At 37.6% G+C, this 19,249-nt stretch overlaps 1 protein-coding gene across 3 annotated transcripts; it reads left to right on the top strand.

Moving 5' to 3' along the window:
- The first annotated feature begins 829 nt into the window (after positions 1-829).
- LOC135760898 (synaptopodin 2-like protein) lies at positions 830-17,904 on the top strand. 3 transcript variants are annotated; one of them, XM_065274917.2, is made up of 4 exons: positions 830-964; positions 4,532-5,637; positions 11,188-13,100; positions 15,246-17,904. In XM_065274917.2, the coding sequence occupies exons 2-4, from the start codon at positions 5,436-5,438 to the stop codon at positions 15,957-15,959; spliced, it is 2,829 nt and encodes a 942-aa protein (XP_065130989.2). In that variant the 5' UTR covers positions 830-964; positions 4,532-5,435; the 3' UTR covers positions 15,960-17,904. The 3 variants fall into 3 exon arrangements, with proteins under 3 accessions (XP_065130989.2, XP_065130988.2, XP_065130990.2); XM_065274916.2 differs by having other exon boundaries at positions 952-1,089; XM_065274918.2 differs by lacking the exons at positions 830-964; positions 4,532-5,637 and adding an exon at positions 9,618-9,640.
- Positions 17,905-19,249: the final 1,345 nt, after the last annotated feature.

Below are 19,249 nucleotides of genomic sequence, written 5' to 3'. Positions count from 1 at the left end.
ATTTCAAATGTTTAAGCTAAAGGACACTTACAATTCCTTTGGCTGTAGCAGGAGTACAAGGACATGAATGTTCAGATAATTCAGATTAATTTAACTGATATGGCGATAGAGAATTCAGAATTAATGAAATATTAGTCTATAAAATGGTAATAGGTAAAGGTACAAGGTGTTTCATTGAATTTAGGTTTCCTTCTTTCGCGCACACTCGCCCTTTCTTGCGCATTCTCTCTCTCTCTGTCTTTCTCGCGCACTTTGGTTCTCTCTTCGCTTCACATTTGTCAACAACCCTGGCTCATATTTGTGAGTGAGAGGTTGGGAGGGGTCGCCCTTTACTATCTCCAATTGGTTCAGACCACCATGTGACCATGATTCGTAACATTTGAGAGTAACGAGTAACTATGCAGCACATAAAAAATGTATTGGAGTAAAAGTATTAAACTCAAAGAAAAAATGTACTGAAGTAAAAGTGGAAGTAGGAGAAAAAAATAATACTTCAGTAGAGTACAGATACTGTCTTTTAGTACTTAAGTACAGTAGTGAAGTAGTTCTACTTCGTTACTATACATCTCTGGTTTCAATGCATATAGTCTGTTCCCTGTTAAAACTATATTGTGCATACCCATAATGCAGAAAAAGAAGCAAAGAAGGGTGCACACCGTTACTTTAAATATGAAAATATATAATGGTATAATGTCTTCAGTATGCACGTTTGAAGGAAACCATATGAAGTAGGCAGACAAAGAACTCTCTGTGCTCCAACCCTTGCTTGTCCACACCCCCTTTTTCCTCCTTTCTGTCTGCGAGAGAGAGAGAGAAAGAGAGGGAGAGAGAGAGAGAGAGAGAAAGAGAGAGAGAGGACGAAGCTCAGTGTGAGATACAAGGGGGAGGTGAACATAAAGAAGGACCTGAAAAGTGGGCAGTACAAACTAGTCATCACATAAACACAAAACACTTGGGAGTACAGGTGAGTCTTTTTCAAAACTAAATAGAGGAATAATTTCCAGCAGACTGGCGATGTGTTAACAGAGGAAAACTTTATCACCTGTTGAATCCTAAACTACATCTGAAGATCTTTCTCTATTGCTTCAGGTATTCAGCTCTATCAGCAATGTGTGACTAGGAAACTTTTATATATTTATAAATAATATTTGTGTAGTATTACTTAACTTCTTTTCCTTTCTGTCTCTCTTTCTTTCTTTCTCTCTCTCTCTCTCTCTCTCTCAGTCTGTCTGTCTGGAGGGATAATTTCACCGGCGGTGGGCTTTCATCTGTGTCTGTGTGTATATTCAGGGCTGTTCTTTGTCTTGTGTGTGTGTGGTTGTTACTGTATGATGATAAATTTGAGCAGCGTGTTGTAACAGTAGAATGAATATCCGGTGCTGGAGTATCTTAGTGACGCTAATGACTTATATATTAGGCTGCGGCTGTGCATCTGTCTCAGATCGGCTGTATCTGATCTAAAGGTTTATGCGGTGTCATAAATTGCAAGAGTTTGAATTGTTTATAATTTTCTGTATGGATCAGTTGGATGGGTCAGTCTTGTGTTTGCTTGTTTTTTTAGCTGGAGTTGAATTTGGCCACATATTCTTCTTTTCATGTGTGTTTGTTGATCTTTAAGGCTTGCATGCTATTAAAATCAAATTAAAAGCTACTTATAGTCTGTTATCCCAGTGTTTATAGGAGTTAATTTATCACAGAGCACCTTGGATTTGTTTTCTTTCCTCTTTTTTCGGTCTTTAGTTGCAGATGCTCAGATCTGCTATTGAATGATACGTTTTAAAAAATGTTGGGTTATTTTCAACCCATTTTTGGGGGTCAAAACCCAACTGTTATGACTCAACCAACTCAACTTTTTTTTAGATTGTAATTAAATTCTGATGACAGGATGGTTTTCTCTATAATTTCTACAGTATGTGGGGTACGCATGCAGTCCTCTTAGGGTGCAACATGAAATGTATAACTGCTGGTGTTTTTGTTTTCTGTCATCAACCTGTACAAGCTAAGACATGCTGGCTATCAGAAGCTTGCTGTGAATTACTTCTGAAAGAATGCCATATGTAGACTGCACCCCCCAAATGATTTTTCAGACCACTTATAGGTACTTGAAAGGCTTTTGTGTAAAGGAAGTGGAGTTGAAGAGCAGGTCTCTGCATTGTGCTGGCGTGTATGGTTGACGGATCCGGCCCTACAGGGCTGTAATGGATCTGGAAGATAAGAGGGATCTGTCGGACCCCTGAGGTCTATCAAAACGCTGTGTCAGACATTCTTGTGTACACCATCATCACTGGCTAAAGAATGCACTGTAATGGATATACTGTAGATTAAAACACACATGAACACAGCTACCTGTATCTTCTGTGCATTGTGTCTCTTAAATTGATTAGATGATTACTGAAATGCTGTCTGATGTCATATTACTCAGGAACATTTTAAAAGGACATTTGTACTTTTTTTAAGAAGATTTAAATGTGATGACCGAATAAGCACCAATGTAAAGATAGATGCTAGGACTTAATGGGAGGCTAAGATATTCTGTTCTTTAGATATCTTCTGGGTTTGTCTACAGGTATGTGACTATTTTTGTATTCACCAGTAGAAAGAAACAAACCTCTCAAAGAAGCCACATAAATTGAGTCATCATTCATGTCTTTAGTAGAAACAGTGTGGGCTGTGCTCAGCAGTTTCTCTTTCATTGTGGACATACGAATAATCTGCTGGAAACTTGTCACATCACGCCTGGTTTGGGTTTGTTCAAATCCTTAACCCTGTGTACGAGCCCCAACATCACTAACAATGAGCCTGTTTTTCACTTTTGGTCCTAAGAGGAGAAAGGGAGAGAGATTGTGAGAGGCTTTGTTTAGTTGTCTGGATGGCAGAAAGGATGATATTTTCTTTGTGGTCTGTTGAAGTGGGTGTGATGTAAACTTCCAAACATAAATGCACAGAGGTCAAGCTGATCTTGAGAAGTCTCATTAGTCTTGTGTGTTATTAGTTTAAAGCAGCATTAGAAGGGAGTTGATGAAGATTAATGGGATCTTATTACCTCATGTGAACCTTGAGCTCTGTTTGTAGTCTTGCCATTAACCACACTGTCCAGTTTGGGCATGCCACTTTTATTTCAGGGCATTTGTGAGATCATGTTCACTGCCTTTTCCATTAAAGCCAATCCTTTAATGATTCTACAAATCATCTGTGGTGACTCCACCCTTACATCTTCAAAGTCACATTTAGAAACCTTGTAGTGCACTTCTGTCAATCATTTGTTTGGTTTGGTGGATTTTCCAGGCAAAATCTTGAGTCTTTAAAGTGTCATGAACTTGACACAAAATATTTTATAAATACACAATGATTATTTTGATTTAATGAATGATTTTATGAATGATTTCTGCTGATATCTAGAAAGGTTTCTGATGAGTTTTTGCCGTCTTTAGTAAAACAAAACCTGCCAGCACCCATCGCACAACATATTAGTTATTTTGATTTTGTTAATATTAGATTTTGTTTATTAACTGTCGCCCGTCCCATATATGGGACACCTACGTTTACTTCAATATTTTGGATGTCAATTGTTATCGAATCATGACAAACTATATACTGCATCATTGATAAGGTCTAAGTCTCTAGAAAACATATTTCACCAGTTTTATCAAATAAATGATGTAGGGAGAGTAGCGATTATTTTATTAAAAGGGTGAAGCTCCAAACATTGATAATGTCATTGTGCCACCATCAGGACGCCTACTTTTACTTCAGTGTTTTGTTTTGCATGTGAATTCTTATCTAATCATGGCAAACGATATATCATTGGAAAGCCAAGTTTTCATTTGTCATCTCATTTTGGGAAAAGCTTGACTATGAGAGTCATTTTCTAAATGCCCAACAGGTGGACCCACATTGTTTTTTACATATTTAGAATATTAATACCATGTTCTAAACCTAAAAAATCTTGAGTTAAGGGGTTAATGTCTCGATAGTTTCTAGATAGCAAAGAAATGTAATGTAAACATCTGCTTCTTAGATGTTTTGATAAGATAAAATCAGCATTAATCTCACATATGTTTCTGATAAGAGTCTCAGATTCAAGAGATGTCAGTATGAAGTCAATCGTAACTTCTGTGGACACATATTTTACATGGGTCATTTTTTCACTTTCTCACTTTAGATTTCCATCTTCCAAAAGAATTGACCTTCCTTCCTTTAAATTGTCTTTCATTAAAATAAAAACCTCATAACTGGCCACTGTTCTTTAAATAACCTGAACAAAAATGAGATATGCATTGTTTCCACATGTAGGAAGTGTAGTTCATTCCTCCCACTGATTTGACAATGGCTGGGGTGTCATTTTCACCAATGCTATCAAGTGCAGTGGGCCAAAGGAAAAACCCCTCCTTTATGTAATAAAACATTTTTTCCCATTTCCATTATGTAACTAGTTCACATTGCCAAAGTATTAGTTTATTGTTTATAGGATATTCTTTATTTGATGATTGTACTTACATTGATTGACGGTTTGCATCTTTATATGTTTCAGGAAATTGCAGACCAGAGGAACAACACTAAATCTGCTGGAAGAGATTCATTTAACACATTCAGCCCTGTTCGGATAATCTCACTGGATCTAATCTGAAATGAGTAAATAAACTAAATGTCATCTAGAGATCATATGACCCAGCTGAGCCACCCTGAGAGACTCCATCAGGATTACAAATCAAAAACTACAGAAACCATCTGTTTATAATATAAACACAATAAAGCCTTGCTTGTGAACGATTACAATAGCTCCAGTCAAGAGATTCGGATGATTTTTCTGGGTTTCTCATGTGCTAAGGAAAGCACCAACCACTGTCCTTCATCTTGACATTATTGAAGCGTTTTAAGTGTAAGGGTTACGCGTGCCTTCAGAGAAACGTTCGGTCTCAGTGGGATTTCGATAAACTCAGGGGACTTGTTCGGTGACAGGAATTTACTAAAATAAAGACAAATATCTGTATCAGTGATCATAAACAGACACAAATAAAACTCTGGATAGTTTGGAGCCCTCGCCGGATTTGCAATAGTGCATATCCAAGTTGTGAAATTCTCTTGGATATTTTCCATGGGAACTGCTCCAAAGTGCATTGAGAAGTCCCTCCCGGGAGGTCTTGTTAGAGTTTAAACAATATTGTGTGGATTGAAAGTACAAGTGCATTTTCAGCTCATCTCTGGTGTGTAATGGGACTGCTCAGAGGATTACAGCGAAACCAAACATCTAGCAAAATGTAAAGCATTCACTTTAATCCTTGCTTCTTCGTAAGTCGGAAAGGAATAAACAAACCGAAACAACTTCAAACATACACCTCAGCTGAGAAACTTGTGTCACACCCAGGCAAACGTGCGGTCTAAGAGGAAGATCAGCCAAGAGGAAGAGTGACACATAACCAGGTTCTGAAGCAGGGATGATGGATTATACACATAAACCTGTAAGAAGAGGGGACAGCTGGGGTGGACAGACTATCACCACATCATCCACCTCCGACAGAGATGGATCAGGAAAATCACTAGAGGAGAGGACCAGGATCTTGGAGAAAGATGAACACTGTGGGGTCAAAGGAAAGCCAGGCTTGACCACTTGCATCAGCCAGATGGAACGAAAAACAAGTAAATATTTACCTCTTTAAGATCAGATTATATTACACTGCAGTCATATGAACTTGTATTTAGTAACATAAACGATATGAGGTGTTATTCATGTCTCAATAGTTTCTAGATAGCAAAGAAATGTAATGGAGACATCTGCTTCTCAGATGATTTAATAAGAAAAAGACAGCATGTGTTTCTGCTATAGAGTTAAAAAAAAAATGCTCAGTTATTTTCAACCATTGCAGCGTTGGGTCAAAAAGGGATGAACCAAACTCGCTGGGTCGTAATTTAACATATTCTGTGTTGTTTTAACCCATTGGGTCAAATATAGACATTTTTTGGGTTAATTTAATCCAATGGTTGTGTTTGTATCTTTTGTTCCAACACTACATGGGTTGAAAATAACTTCATTTAAAGAGTTAACTATAGTCTCAAACTCCACACGGATCCAAAAGTCAGAGATCTTTATATGAAGTCAATCATTAATCTGAAAAGCCCCTACAAAACAAATGACCTGAGCATATTCATTTTTAAACTTAAAACTTATATCACTTGACTCAGACAAAGTTGATATTTAATTTTAATACACCCAACAACCCCATTAAAGGGCACATATTATATTTCACATTTTTACAAGATTTATTATAAATTATTACTGCTCTTTGCTCCCTTACCAAAAGAAATTATTTGGTTAAAAAAGATGTGATTTCGCAAAGAAGCACAGAAAAAATAACAGACAATGTCCAAATGAGTAAAGGCAGAAATTATGGTAATACAAGACTGTCAGTCAGTTGCTGTGGGCAGGGCTTTAGCAGTGTGACATCACATTGCTTAGAGAAACAAAACAGCAGAGATTAAAAAAGGCGTGAATAGATTTTTTTCATTGTAGGGTGGTTGTGTTCACACACTGCCAACACACATTTATGTCCAAACACTTTGTAAAAGTGGATTTTGTATAATAGGTGTCCTTTAAGGATCCTGAGCTATAAACGCAATAAAACTTTCCTCTGGTTGCCTATCTGTCATTATAATGTAACACTGTGATGGATTTGAGTCTCAACACAGTACTGTTTATACATCAGTGACACATTCATATACTGACAGACACAGAGGAGCTGCACAGCAATATAACATCAGTATAGTACAGAGCCACTAACCATAATCATCAAGTGTTTGGGAAAGTGATCTGGAAAGAATGTGTAATAGGGTTTACAGATGACCACCGAACATCCACCACTGCCAGCAGACAACATTCACAGATTCACTCATGATGAGGACTCACATTTATAAACTATTCATGAGGTTACTTCCATGTACCATTATAAAAACACAAGTCAATGTAGAAATCTTTCACATTAAACTCTTCATTTGCTTGTATGACATGATTTTATTTTTAAAGGGATTTGTTGTTTGTTGAATCTTGAATGGTATTTCTTGTGTCCATTTTCATGCTCATAATTCATTTGCTTCAGGATTCTGAGCTGGCATCTATATTAATGTTGAAGTTCAAATGAGAGGCATAAAAACTTTGTCAAATGCTGTTCTGTGAGTGTTGGTCTACTTTAGAGAACTGAGTTTATTATATATTACAGTGAGGTTTAAGTCAATAATGTTAGGTTATGAGATTTGTCCAGAGGAAGAATGATATTTCATCTCTCTCTCTCTCGTTACATAACATCTGACCTTTAAATTACATGCTTTGAGTGAATTTCCACTCTACACTTATGTTCTTAGGTCATTTTGCTCATTAAGAAAATACATCTTGGTTTAAGGGTTAGGGTTAGGGTTAGGCTCCCACACGTCGACTTTAAAAGCTGCAGGTGTTTTTACGAATGGCCGTATATGACAGACAACTGGACAGCAACTACAGAAGAGGCAGAGGAGGTCGTTTGATGCACACAGAGGGATTTGATGGTTTTTTTTTAATACTGACAGTAGAGATTGAAATTCCGATACAGTATCGTGGAAAAAAAAGGTATCACGGTAGTTAACTGTATCGATATTTTTGCACAGCCCTATTTAGCAGATGCTTTTATCCAAAGCAACTTACAAAGATTATGAAACAATAGTGAGGCAGCAGTACAAAATGTGCTTATACCAAGATACAAGTTTTTACTATTCCCAAACAAAACCTGTTGAGAGAAAAACAAGTTAGTATTTTTTTTCCCATTTTATATTTATTCATTAAGCAGATGTATGTCTTAAGAGCCAACAGCTATGTTTACAAGGGTGTTGAAGCTAGAAACACACAGGAGGCAATCCCTTCTAATAGAAATACATCAATCTTTTTAAGCTGACCCTTTCCTTATGTACTGTATAGCGATTTTCTATTTCTTATCTGAACTGAGAAATGACAACTTTCCTGTGTGACAACTAGCCCCGGTCCTCCCCAGTACTGTAGTTAAAGTTTCCACACACAGAGGGGGTGAGCAGAAACGTCACACACCATAGCCCAGTTTTCCCCATCATGAAAAAGCAAAAACGGAAAGTAAGCTCTTGTCCAGTGACCCAGTCAGTCAGTTTCATGTCTGATGCGCGTTAGCAGCAACGGAGCGCGAGGCAGATCATCAGTCACAGAAATCTGATCTACAGTTGCGCGCGCGGCACACAGAGAGAGAGAGAGAGAGAGAGAGAGAGATAACTTACATGAAGTAAAATCAGACAGCACTGAGACTTTATTAAGGTAAGAGAAGGAAAAGTCATACGCTAACTTTGTAAGTCTTAGCTTAATGAACAGCAAGTTGACAAAACCAAACTAACTGATATAGTTGGGCAACTATTTCTGCTCGGTTAGAGTGATTTTATATAACAATTCTGTTTTTTACTGCTTGTTCTGAGGAGTTTTGAAAGTGTTTTCTCTTTAAAATGAAGAAAATGGCAAACATTCTTTCAGTTTCATTTTAACTTATTTTGCATTTGTCCTAAATTCAGTCATAGCAGTCTTTGTATAATATAAATATGATAATATAAAATAGAGATGCTAAGTTTGGCTGTGCTTAAAGTATTTGATTACTATAGCTGTATAAATTAACTCATATCCTGGTTTGCTGTAACTTGTCAGATTAAAACGTTTTATTGTATACTTTCTTATAGGTCATTTTAAGATATTTTTTTCCAGATATTATTGCATACTGTTTATTTTTGTATTAACTTTTAAATGAAAAGCACTTTGAGAAATAACATTAAAAGGCGTTATATAAAATTATTTTTATTATGATCATATTATCTGGCTTATTTCTTTTTAATAAACAAGCATGAGCTGTGCATATTAATCCACAGAGTATTTGTTAATAGGAGGTTAAGGAAAAGCATATTCATCTTTTGAACATACCACTGACTTGAATACATTGGAAAGAAATGCAAAGATAAAAGTTGCGTCTGTTTATAGATGATTATGGGATTTTGCTCCAGGTTTATAAACAACAGATGCTTTTAAACACAGTAAAGATGGGTATCTGTAAAGAAGGAACATGGAAAGCTTTTAACCACGGCACTGGAGGTTGAGACTAAATTAAGAGGTGTTTTGGCTGGTGAAATGAATCACAGATGTAGCTCTATAATAGTTTCATGCCATGGGATGTCTGGCACATAAAACCGACCGGGAGAGATTTAAAACTCTTGCTTTTAACTACTTGACATAATTCAAATTAGGTTCTGGCAGGACAAAGACGTATACCTGCTTAAAAAAACACTCAAAATAATCTTCATGAAGGTTTGCTTGCAAGTGTGAGGTTTAGGATCAAAGCTGAAAACAACCCCAGGGAAGTCTACGCTAACTATTTATCCAGAGGTCTATTAGGAAAACAGATTGTGTTTATGTTCCACACTTAACTATTGGGGGAGTTAGAGCAAAAACAATGATGTAATTGTCTGTATACTTCAGGAATGAGATACTTGATGTTTTGGTTTTCTTATCTTTTCCTGTTGTGTTTTTGTAGGCAGAATCTCCGAGTGCACATTTTATTTTTACGGAAACTTAGATGCTATGCTGCGGGTCAAAGTCCGAGCATTTGAATGTCTTGTAAGTGATGATGGAAAGGTATAAACCGGTCAGGATGTCAGCTCGAATGGCATGAAGAGATTTCTCAAGGCGTTCTGCGCTCTTAAGCAGGGAATTTTCTCGGCAGTTGAGGAATGCTAAGGGAGGGACTTGAGACTAAAGCCCGTGGTGAAGGAAATACTTTCTGCAGCTTGGAATGGCCCTTTTAGACCAGCCAATAAACCTTTGCCATTTTCAACAAATACATGACTGTTTGAACATTCCTCTTTGCCAAATTATGGACAGAGCTGCAAATCTTAACGTTTTACTGTGTTTACAGGTGGTCGTCAGAATAATAAATATGTCAGATGTTTATACGCTTCACGAAAGGTTTGCCCTTAGGAAGCATAAATCACAATAAGCTGTGAAAAGTAGTTTTTTTACTCAAATCTTTCAAATGAAAACCTTTAAAAAAGTATTTGTGTGTTAATGATATGATTCAGGTTTATTCGCAGCATGACTTAAAGGAGATTAAATGATTTCATGAATTAAGACCCATTTGACTTAAGATAATTAGACTTAGTTCATTACATGACTAAACTATACAAAGCTTGAATTAAATCTTTAATAAAAACTTTAATAGTCTTTAATAAAGCAGGCCTGTCATTTTAAATGCATCACATTTTGCCTATAGGCTGGGAACACATATGCACCCAAAATCTCTTTTGAAAAAGATTAAATTAAAGTCACTTTTATTTATACAGCGCTCTTAATGTTTCATTGCTTCAAAGCTGCAAGAAACATGAAGAAATATATAACATATATAATAGAACACGGGTTCTCAACCTTTTGCAACTTAAGGCCCACCTTTCCAAACCATGATAGTATTAATGCAGATATGCATTGTGACATGCCTTTCGTGTACCCCTGTAGATGAACAAGGAATGTCATTACTTCCGATGGAAAAACCAAACCACATAGGTGTCATTGTGAGCAGACATTTAAAGTGGAAGATGTAAAGGTGGACATTTAGACTTTATTGGTACTCAAGGGTAGTACCTTTATAAGTCTTTAAATCTATTTTAGATATGTGTTTAATTAAAAAAGATAATTTTTAAGAATTAACTACCAAAAAGCAATTCTGCCAAATTCCTTATAAATTAGCCTAATGTGTTTATTTGCATTTATTTACTGAAGATTGAAATAGGAATAAATGGTCAAAATAACAAAAAAAGATTCAGACTTTGACTAGACTTACTGCAATGAAAACAAGTTCAAATTAATTTTTAACCACACAATGCTAATGTTTTAACATTTATTTTAGGAACAATTCAAAAGTAAATATTTGATGAAATAACCCTGATCTTTAATCCCATCTTTTCTTTCATGCTCTCAGTCTTGCTGTTGTGTTGGGGTGACTTTATTTTACTTAAAATTACTTAAACTGGTCAATACTTTTTCATGGACTTCATTCTTCTTGAGACTTGTGAATACACTTTCTATTTACAAGCTTTGTTTTGTAAAGCAACAACAAACTCGAAAGCCTACATTTCTCTCTTGCTGATTTTTGTTTTGTTCTTCCATTACAGACCTCAGCAGAAGCGCCAGTTTATCAGAGAAAGAGCTGAAGGAGGCACGAACCAAGAGTCAGATCATCGCTGCTCAGCTCCAGGCCAATTCCAACTCCAAAGGCGTTCAGCTTTTCAATCGTCGTAGACAAAGAGTAAACGCTTTCACACTTGTGAGTGTTGCAGGAGGTGAAGCAGAAGAACCAAAGAATGTAATTGATTCGTCTTCAGAAGATCCACTGACATGGGACAAACAGCACTCGGTTAAAAGCCAACACAAGGAGTTAAATCACAGGAATATTTCTTGGTCAGCTAGCAGAACCCACAGTTGTGAGGACATGGAGGACGCTGGCGAGGTTACACGTGAGGATGTAATCGAGGAGGAAAGACACTTTCTCCCTGTGAATGAGAAGGACGAGGAGCTCTCAGAAGATGCAGTGAAGGATGAAAGTGAATCAAAAACTGCAGTTCAGGATGAATCTCAAGCAAATGGAGGACACGCTCACTCTGTAGAAACCAATAAAGACACCTTGAACGGATACGGTACACAATGCAATGGAAGAACAGCTAAGCAACCTACTATCAACCGTACCGCTCGACCATTTTTCTCCCCAACAACTGTAGGCTCTTCAGAGGTAGCAAGTCCAGTAAAGGACTTTCCACCAGCACCATCGTACATCTCCCCACCATTACCAGCCTTCCAAGAGCCAACTACTACACCATATTCCCAATCACAACCTTCACATTACCATAATCCAGCTTTCACATCACATCCACGATCTGTCTTCTCTCCACCACCCCCTCCACCTTCATATCCAACTCCTCCACTCCCAACCTTCTCCAGGCCTCCACCACCTAACACAGCTGCCTCTTCCCAGCCTTCCTCCTTTTATATTCGCCCGTCTGCCCCCAGACCCACATTTGTTCCTGAGCTCTTGAAGGAGAGGAGGTCTGTGACACCCATCAAAACCGGCATCCTCGAAGAGGGCAGGTCTCGCCGATCCACCCGCAAGTCGATGTTTACGTTTCAGGAGAAGCCCAAATTGGCTCCGAACCCTGAACTCCTCTCTATGGTGCAGGGAGCAGATGAGAAGAAGAAACAGAAAGCCCAGCCAGATCCAGTGCAAGAAGAGGAGCTGCTGGCTCTGGGTGCCGAAGCATCAAACTTCCTGGCCAAGGAGGAGGCTGTTTGTGAGGAAGCGCTGGTGCCGGAGTGGACTTCGTGTTTGAAGAGCTCCAGGACGCGTGCCAGGGTGGAGCACAAGCCCGAGCAGGCCCTTACCAACGCTTCAGGGAAAGGGGCTGAACTGTTTGCCAAACGCCAGTCCAGGATGGAAAGGTTCGCCCGTGACAGCAAGGAGCTGAGATCTCCCTCTCCGACCATGTCCTTACCTCCATCGTGGGTGTATCCGTCCAACATGCCTGGTCGAGTCAAGGCCATCATAAACACTTCAAATATAAATGCAGAGGCGTCAAAGACGCTGCAAGCTCAGCAGGCCCCGCGCAAAAAGGCCGCTCCTGTCAAAACACCAGAACCGCCTCCAGAGATACCAATAGAGAACGGCTGCACTAAAATCGAGATGGAGCTGTCTAAGCATCAGCCGTACCAGCTCAGCTCATCCCTCTTCATATTCAACCCAACTAAAGATACCTACAGCACTCTTCCCAGAGCAGCCCCGCCTTCTAAGCCGCTCAAGACAGGCTACAACGTCTCTAGATCACCTTCAGTTCCTTCTAGTCCATTACCATCACCATACAGTCCTTCTGCTTCATACAGGTCCACCCATTGCTTTTCTCCTCCCATCACGTCATTCGGTCCCAGCATCAGTTCTCCTGTGTCTCCTTTAGCTCCAGAACGTGTGGTCTCACCTCGATCCACCGTCAAGGCGCCCAGACCCACCTTCTCCACCAAAAAAGCTGGAATCAATGCACAGGTGTGGAAACCGTCTTCATACTTTTAATCCTTTTCATCTTCCTCTGTTTTTGATGTACTCTTCAGACTGTATTGTGGAAATGATGTAAAAGTGATGTATCCGACTGAACTTTCACTTTAAAATAATGAGAGTGCAAGTCCCATACGGTTAAGAAAATATAGCTTACAATATACAACAAATGGTCAAAAAAATATGTGTGCTGAGATATATTTTGGAATATGTTTACAAAAATGTCATTTCCACCAATATATTTTTTGGCAATTTTTTTTATATTTCGAAATATATTTTATATATTTTTTTAATTTTAACATCGTATTGGAAGAAAAACTTTGTATGTTACAAACCTGTAAACATAACAGGTTTGAGAAGGTTAAAATTTAATTTAAACACTCAACTGCAAAAACTTATCATTTTATATTTTATACATACATTGATATTTTGGCCAGGAAAAATATATTTCTTGCCATATGGGTTGTAAAATTAGAAATGTATTTGTTGCCCTGAAATACATTTTGAAATATGTTATGAAGGTTAAAACTAAATAAATTTTAAAATTAAAAATAAACTTATTTAGCATATATTTAAAACATATTTTTGGCCAGAGAAATGTTTTTTGCTGTATGGGGCAGTACACTGATTATTGTTATACTCACTTTAAAAAGCTTTGTGCTTACACTGCAAAAAAAGAAATATTAATGTGATTTTAACACTGTATAAAATGGACTATTATATTATATTTAAAAACGCTATTTTAGGGATGATGCACTAAAAATGTTTACAGTATTGATTTTAAGTAAGTCATTTATTAGGGATTTATATATATTAGGCCATAATAACATTGAATCTTATGATGAAGTTTATTTAAATCAAAACTAGATTGTAATTTAGTCCAGCAGAAGCAGGCTAGTTTATTCAGTTTTGTGCTTGTGCCATATATATTTTAGGTACGTAACTAGTGTGTCATTTTCCAATGCTTGCCTCCAAGTTTTAAGGCTGGAGTCTGGTAGAGTTTCATAAAGCACTTTAGCAGATTGCGTCTTGCCTTTTACGATTTACAAAATGCAATTTAAAATAGTAGAAGATATGAGACTTTTAATACTTGGACGTGACACCTGTGCTGTTCTTCTTTCTAATCAGTTCTGTTCACTTCTTATTCAGTGCATGAGCTTCATAGTTTAGTATGGATATCATTTTCAGGATCATATTCATCAGCATCAGTCTGTTTTTTGGCATCTGGGTCTTTATTTGTCCTTTTGGCTTTTTCACTTTCATTCAATTTTGTCCACTTCTGTCTTCATTAAAATGATGAAACCATGTGTATCTTATCTATCTTTACTTTCATACTGTGTTATCTTCCTCTCTTTTCTAATCTGATGTTTTCCACTGAGTATTTGTTCTTTATCTTTTATTTTTTTCAGCATCTTTAAAATCCCTTGTTTTACAGCAGTATTTACTGCATTTTACTGTTTAATGCTGAAAGGAACATCCTGAGAGGCGTTTTTATTTATACACTTGTAATAGCAAAAAAAGCTGTGCGTATCATTGAGAGACGCCCGCTGTGCGGTGCCCCGACCCAAAATGAAATGAGAAGTTGATGCTTACTGAATATGAATGTACCCTGTGCATTCCTCGCCCGCCCCTGAAAACTTACATCTAAGCCAAAACACAGACCCCTGCTGGCTCGAGCTTTAGACGAACGGCCCGACCTACGGCCTCCCTCGTGCTTGGAAAAACACATTTGATGGGGGTGAAAACCTACCCAGCAGCCTCAGCGGTGTAAAAGCATATCTCAGTAAAGGTTAGTGGCCTTGGCAGCGTGTATGCTGGTAATCTGAAGATGGCATGATGTCTCTGATGTGTGCTGGGAAACTGCTCAGTCGTTGGACAAGAATAAACCGCTCGCTGTGATTGAAGCCCTGATAACCCTCATATTCTGTTAGATGTGTTTTAATGGTGTGCCGCTAATCCTGTCCAAACATGCATGATACCTGACAATAACACAGAAACTTGTTTTGCTTTTGGTTTCACAAATCATGAAATGGTCTTAGGTTGGTTGTAGCTTGCACCGTTGAGTGTGATTACATCTCTGTGTTAAAATGAAGACTGATGCCGTGGCTCAATAAGTAATGTTTTTTTCTCTCACAGGATAAAGAGGACACACCGATACCGATCACAAGTCCTGGCTCCACAACCCCCACTTCCAGGACACCCAATCTCACTCGACGCTTCACCAGTCCAGATGTGGCCTCTAGTGCGGTCTGGTCACCCAGCAGCCCTGTGGTGACCTCCACATCCTCCAGCCTCATCTACAAGCCCATACCAGCCTCCCCTTCCCCCCGACCCATCCCTAAGACCATTCACAAGCCTGCCGCTTCATCTCCAGGAATCACCTTTAAGCCATCTAACGCCACCTCACCAGTATCTCCACCATGGGAAACCAGGTGCCAGTCCCCGGCCGTCAACCAGGACACCAAAGCCAACCACCGAATTCTGGCCAAAAACATCATCAATGCTGCCAAACGAAAAAACAGTCCATCTCCAGGTGCGCTAAGTGGGCACAGCCTGCCCATCTCACCTGTGAACGCCAGTACCGTGTCTTACGAACACAAACCCATAAGCCCTTTTCAACCACGAATGCTGGGAGGTCAGTCGCCCACCCTTACCAGTCCCTCTCCTACCCGTATGATCCACTCGCCGGTGCGCTTGTACAACACTCGCTCGCTGACTGATTCTGACGCCTCTGTCGAGTCAGAGGATTCGGGCCTGCGCTCGCCCGGGGTGCGCAGCTACAACACCTGCCCTCGCGGCTGGACCGGCAGCTTTCAGGTGAAGAGGGGAAGCATGCCGGAAGATCTGTAGGAAGCACTTATAGACGATTAAAGTTAGGAAAACAGGAACCAAAGTATCTTTTAAATATTGAATGTAAAACATTTTGAATTTCCTGTACGGCTAAAATCGCATTTGTCGTGAAGATTTTGGATGGATGTTTGTCTTGTGTGGGGGTTCTTTACTATAGAATGAAAGTGAATAGGAAGGGATGCTGGAATAATATACACAAGTTTTCTGAAGCAATATTTATTTGAAAAACAACCTGAAGTTATTTTTTTCCCTTTGCTGTAACTCCCAAAATCTCAAATCATAATGACTAATTTTTATTTGGGCTGCCAGTGAACATCTAAAAGAAGTCTAACCATAGTCCAAGAATAGTATATTTTTAAGAGATGTAAAAGAAATGAAAGCAAACACCTTGAGCACCTGTTGACATAATGAAATATAGTCATTCTCCGAGTTATTTTGGCAAAAACGACATGTAACCAAATTCAAGATTATTTAGAGTAGAAGTGGGTTAGTCACAGCCGGACTATATTGGGTTTTGGCTTGCTGGGTTTCTACTAATTTTATAGAATTATTTTGTCTCCTTTTGCATTCAGTTAAAACTAGAAGGCCAAATCGGTTTTGGATGACCTGAGGATAAGTAAATGATGACTTTTCAAGTAAAATCTATGCACCTGTCTTTAATCTTTTGAAGAAGCCTTGCGTGAATTCAGAAAAATGTACCAACAAACCTTTATGCTTATTACCAAAGAAACATGTAATGTGCAAAATTTTTAAAGCAGTATTAGCATTATCCTAATTTTTTTGAAAATGTACTTAGACATGAAAGGGATTTAGCCTTTTGCTTTTTTTGTACAGATTTCCTTTAACAGTATTTGAGAGTATTAAAATATTGTTGCACATTGACAAAATGTGTAGGTCCGACTCAAGTGAAACTTGATAGGAACTGATTGCTTATTGCTGATAGTGAGGGCGTTTATATTTTGGAATGACACTGCAAAGTTTTTACAGTTTGAGAGAGAATGATGGCGTTATCTACGTTACATAAACTATAAATGGAAAATGCTGGTGATTTGAAATCCAATGCAACTTCCATACTGGTTGTGTGCTGACCTGCAGTACAGAAATAAAGTAGGTTGTCATTTTTAACAAATGTGCATAAAAAGGACAGAGGTGAAAACATAAAGCAATGGAAGTACAGCGTAAGTTTGCAAAGAGAATAGCATGACTGAATTACTGTTTTCATTAATGTATCTTGTTTAATTCATTATATTTCACTTACAAATAAAGAACATAATTCTGGGTGAGATTATCTGGGGATAAATATATGCTTAAATTCACATTATATCACACAAAAGGAGCTTCAGTAAGGTTTAGGGTGAGAAAGTACTTATTTGGTACAACAATGAAAGTAATGATGGTGGTTGTTTTTTACACATTACACACGGGCGAGTATATTTGTGGGGCACATGTATGTTTTATCATATACACTGTTAAACGTCTGCACACCGAGTATGAGTTACATTAGGTTGATATTCTCACAGAACACATCACCAAACGTATATGATTTCGTTACATACTGAAATCTTTGCTAATATCAAGCACTCATGTATACTAAGTGTGCTCATGTTAGTGTGCACTCAGATATTGAATTGCAGCAGATGATATCAGCAGGTTTATAAGCATATAGGCATGGTTTGATTGACAAGGACATCAGCTGGAGTAACTTTGGCTAGAATAATCTTCTCAGTATCAAGGATGGTTTACAAGAGCAGTAAAATGGTGTAATCCTTCCTGTGGTCTTCTGGAAGATGTTTGACATAACTGAACTGACAGTGACAGTGACTTTATCATGCTTGAGTAATATTACCTCTCTCTCTCTTTCTCTCTCTCTCCCTCTCTCTCTTTACAATTGTTTTGTACATTAAGTAAATAAACACCAATAAACAATATCTTCTTGGATGAATTCCTTGACACATTTCACAATGTTTTTTGTTTTAAGCACAAATTTTATTAACAAATGCAGAAATAGTTTTAACCTTATCTAAATTTATAGTTTCACTATTTGGGGAAAACTCTTCACAAATCATTTTAAGACACAAAATTCTCAGTTAAAAAGTTGAGACCTTGTTGTAGACGGTTCAGCAATAATAACATAAACAAGCGGCTGTCGCGGTCCGCACGTAACTTCCGGTAAACTCCGCTAATAATACATAACAACAAAGTACTTTAAACGTAGTTTATTTATATAACAAGCAAAAAAACAACACATAGATTACCTAGGAAACCAAAACATGTGTTATTTTCGACGAGGCATTTGTTCAAGAGATCAGTTTAGCAACTAGTCAAAACGAAACCGGAAGTAAGGTTCGGATCCAGACGTGTATCACGTGCATCAGATGAAACCGTCTATAGTTCACCCAAAAAATAAAAAAGTTCTGTCATCATTTTCCGACTCTTGTGTTGTTACAAACCTGTATAAATGTCTTTGTTCTGATGATCACGAAAGAAAATATTTTGTAAATGTTTCTGATCAAACCGTCCATGAGCCCCATTCAGTTCCATAGTATTCTTTTTTCCTACTATGGAAGTGAATGGGGCTCATGATCGGTTTAGTTACAAACTATCCTCAAAATATCTTCCTTCATGTTCATCAGAATAAAGAAATTTAAACAGGTTTGTAACAACATGAGAGTCAGAAAATTTTAACTTTTTGTGTGAACTATCCCTTTATTGAGATACAGAAAGATCATCCGATGATTGGTAAACACTACCACCTGTAGGCCGGTAAGAGTAAAGTTTTCATCTCGTCATTGTGGAGAAAAAACTCAGTATATGATTTCAATATGTCTTTTCTTTTTCTTTCCCTTATTTTCTTCAATGTTGCATTATTGTTTTCAGCTGTGTTTTATTAATATGTTTATCATAATAAAAAAAACAAATGATTTCAATATGTTATAGCAAATATTTATTAACAAGAAAAACTAATTAGTTAAAAATAAAAAACACAAAACCGTTGGACAAATTATATTAATGTTTACATTAAAAAGTAGCGTTTGATATGGCTTTAAATTGTTTATTTTTATAAAATAATTATTATTTTGTTATTCATTAATAAGTAAATAAATCTCTATATATCAAATACGTCAGACGACAGTTTGTTTATATTTTATAAACAATCATTTTCATAATTAAAAAAAAAAAACGATAAAAAGATGGATCGATCATGAGCTATCATCTCTTCAGATGTTATTATTATATTAATTTTACTTATGAAGTAAAGAAACGCATGCATTACATAGCATAATGCAGAG

Source organism: Paramisgurnus dabryanus, chromosome 16, assembly GCF_030506205.2.
Source record: "Paramisgurnus dabryanus chromosome 16, PD_genome_1.1, whole genome shotgun sequence".
Lineage (NCBI taxonomy): Eukaryota > Metazoa > Chordata > Actinopteri > Cypriniformes > Cobitidae > Paramisgurnus > Paramisgurnus dabryanus.
Note: the sequence above shows the minus strand (reverse complement) of the source record. Positions and strands in the feature narration are given on the sequence as shown.

Bases quoted from the DNA above. Each gene is read 5' to 3' on its own strand.
- LOC135760898 (XM_065274917.2), top strand. From the start codon at position 5,436: ATGATGGATTATACACATAAACCTGTAAGAAGAGGGGACAGCTGGGGT. The intron at 5,638-11,187 runs GTAAATATTTAC...CTTCCATTACAG, and splicing joins CCAGATGGAACGAAAAACAA to ACCTCAGCAGAAGCGCCAGT. The intron at 13,101-15,245 runs GTGTGGAAACCG...TTTCTCTCACAG, and splicing joins AAGCTGGAATCAATGCACAG to GATAAAGAGGACACACCGAT.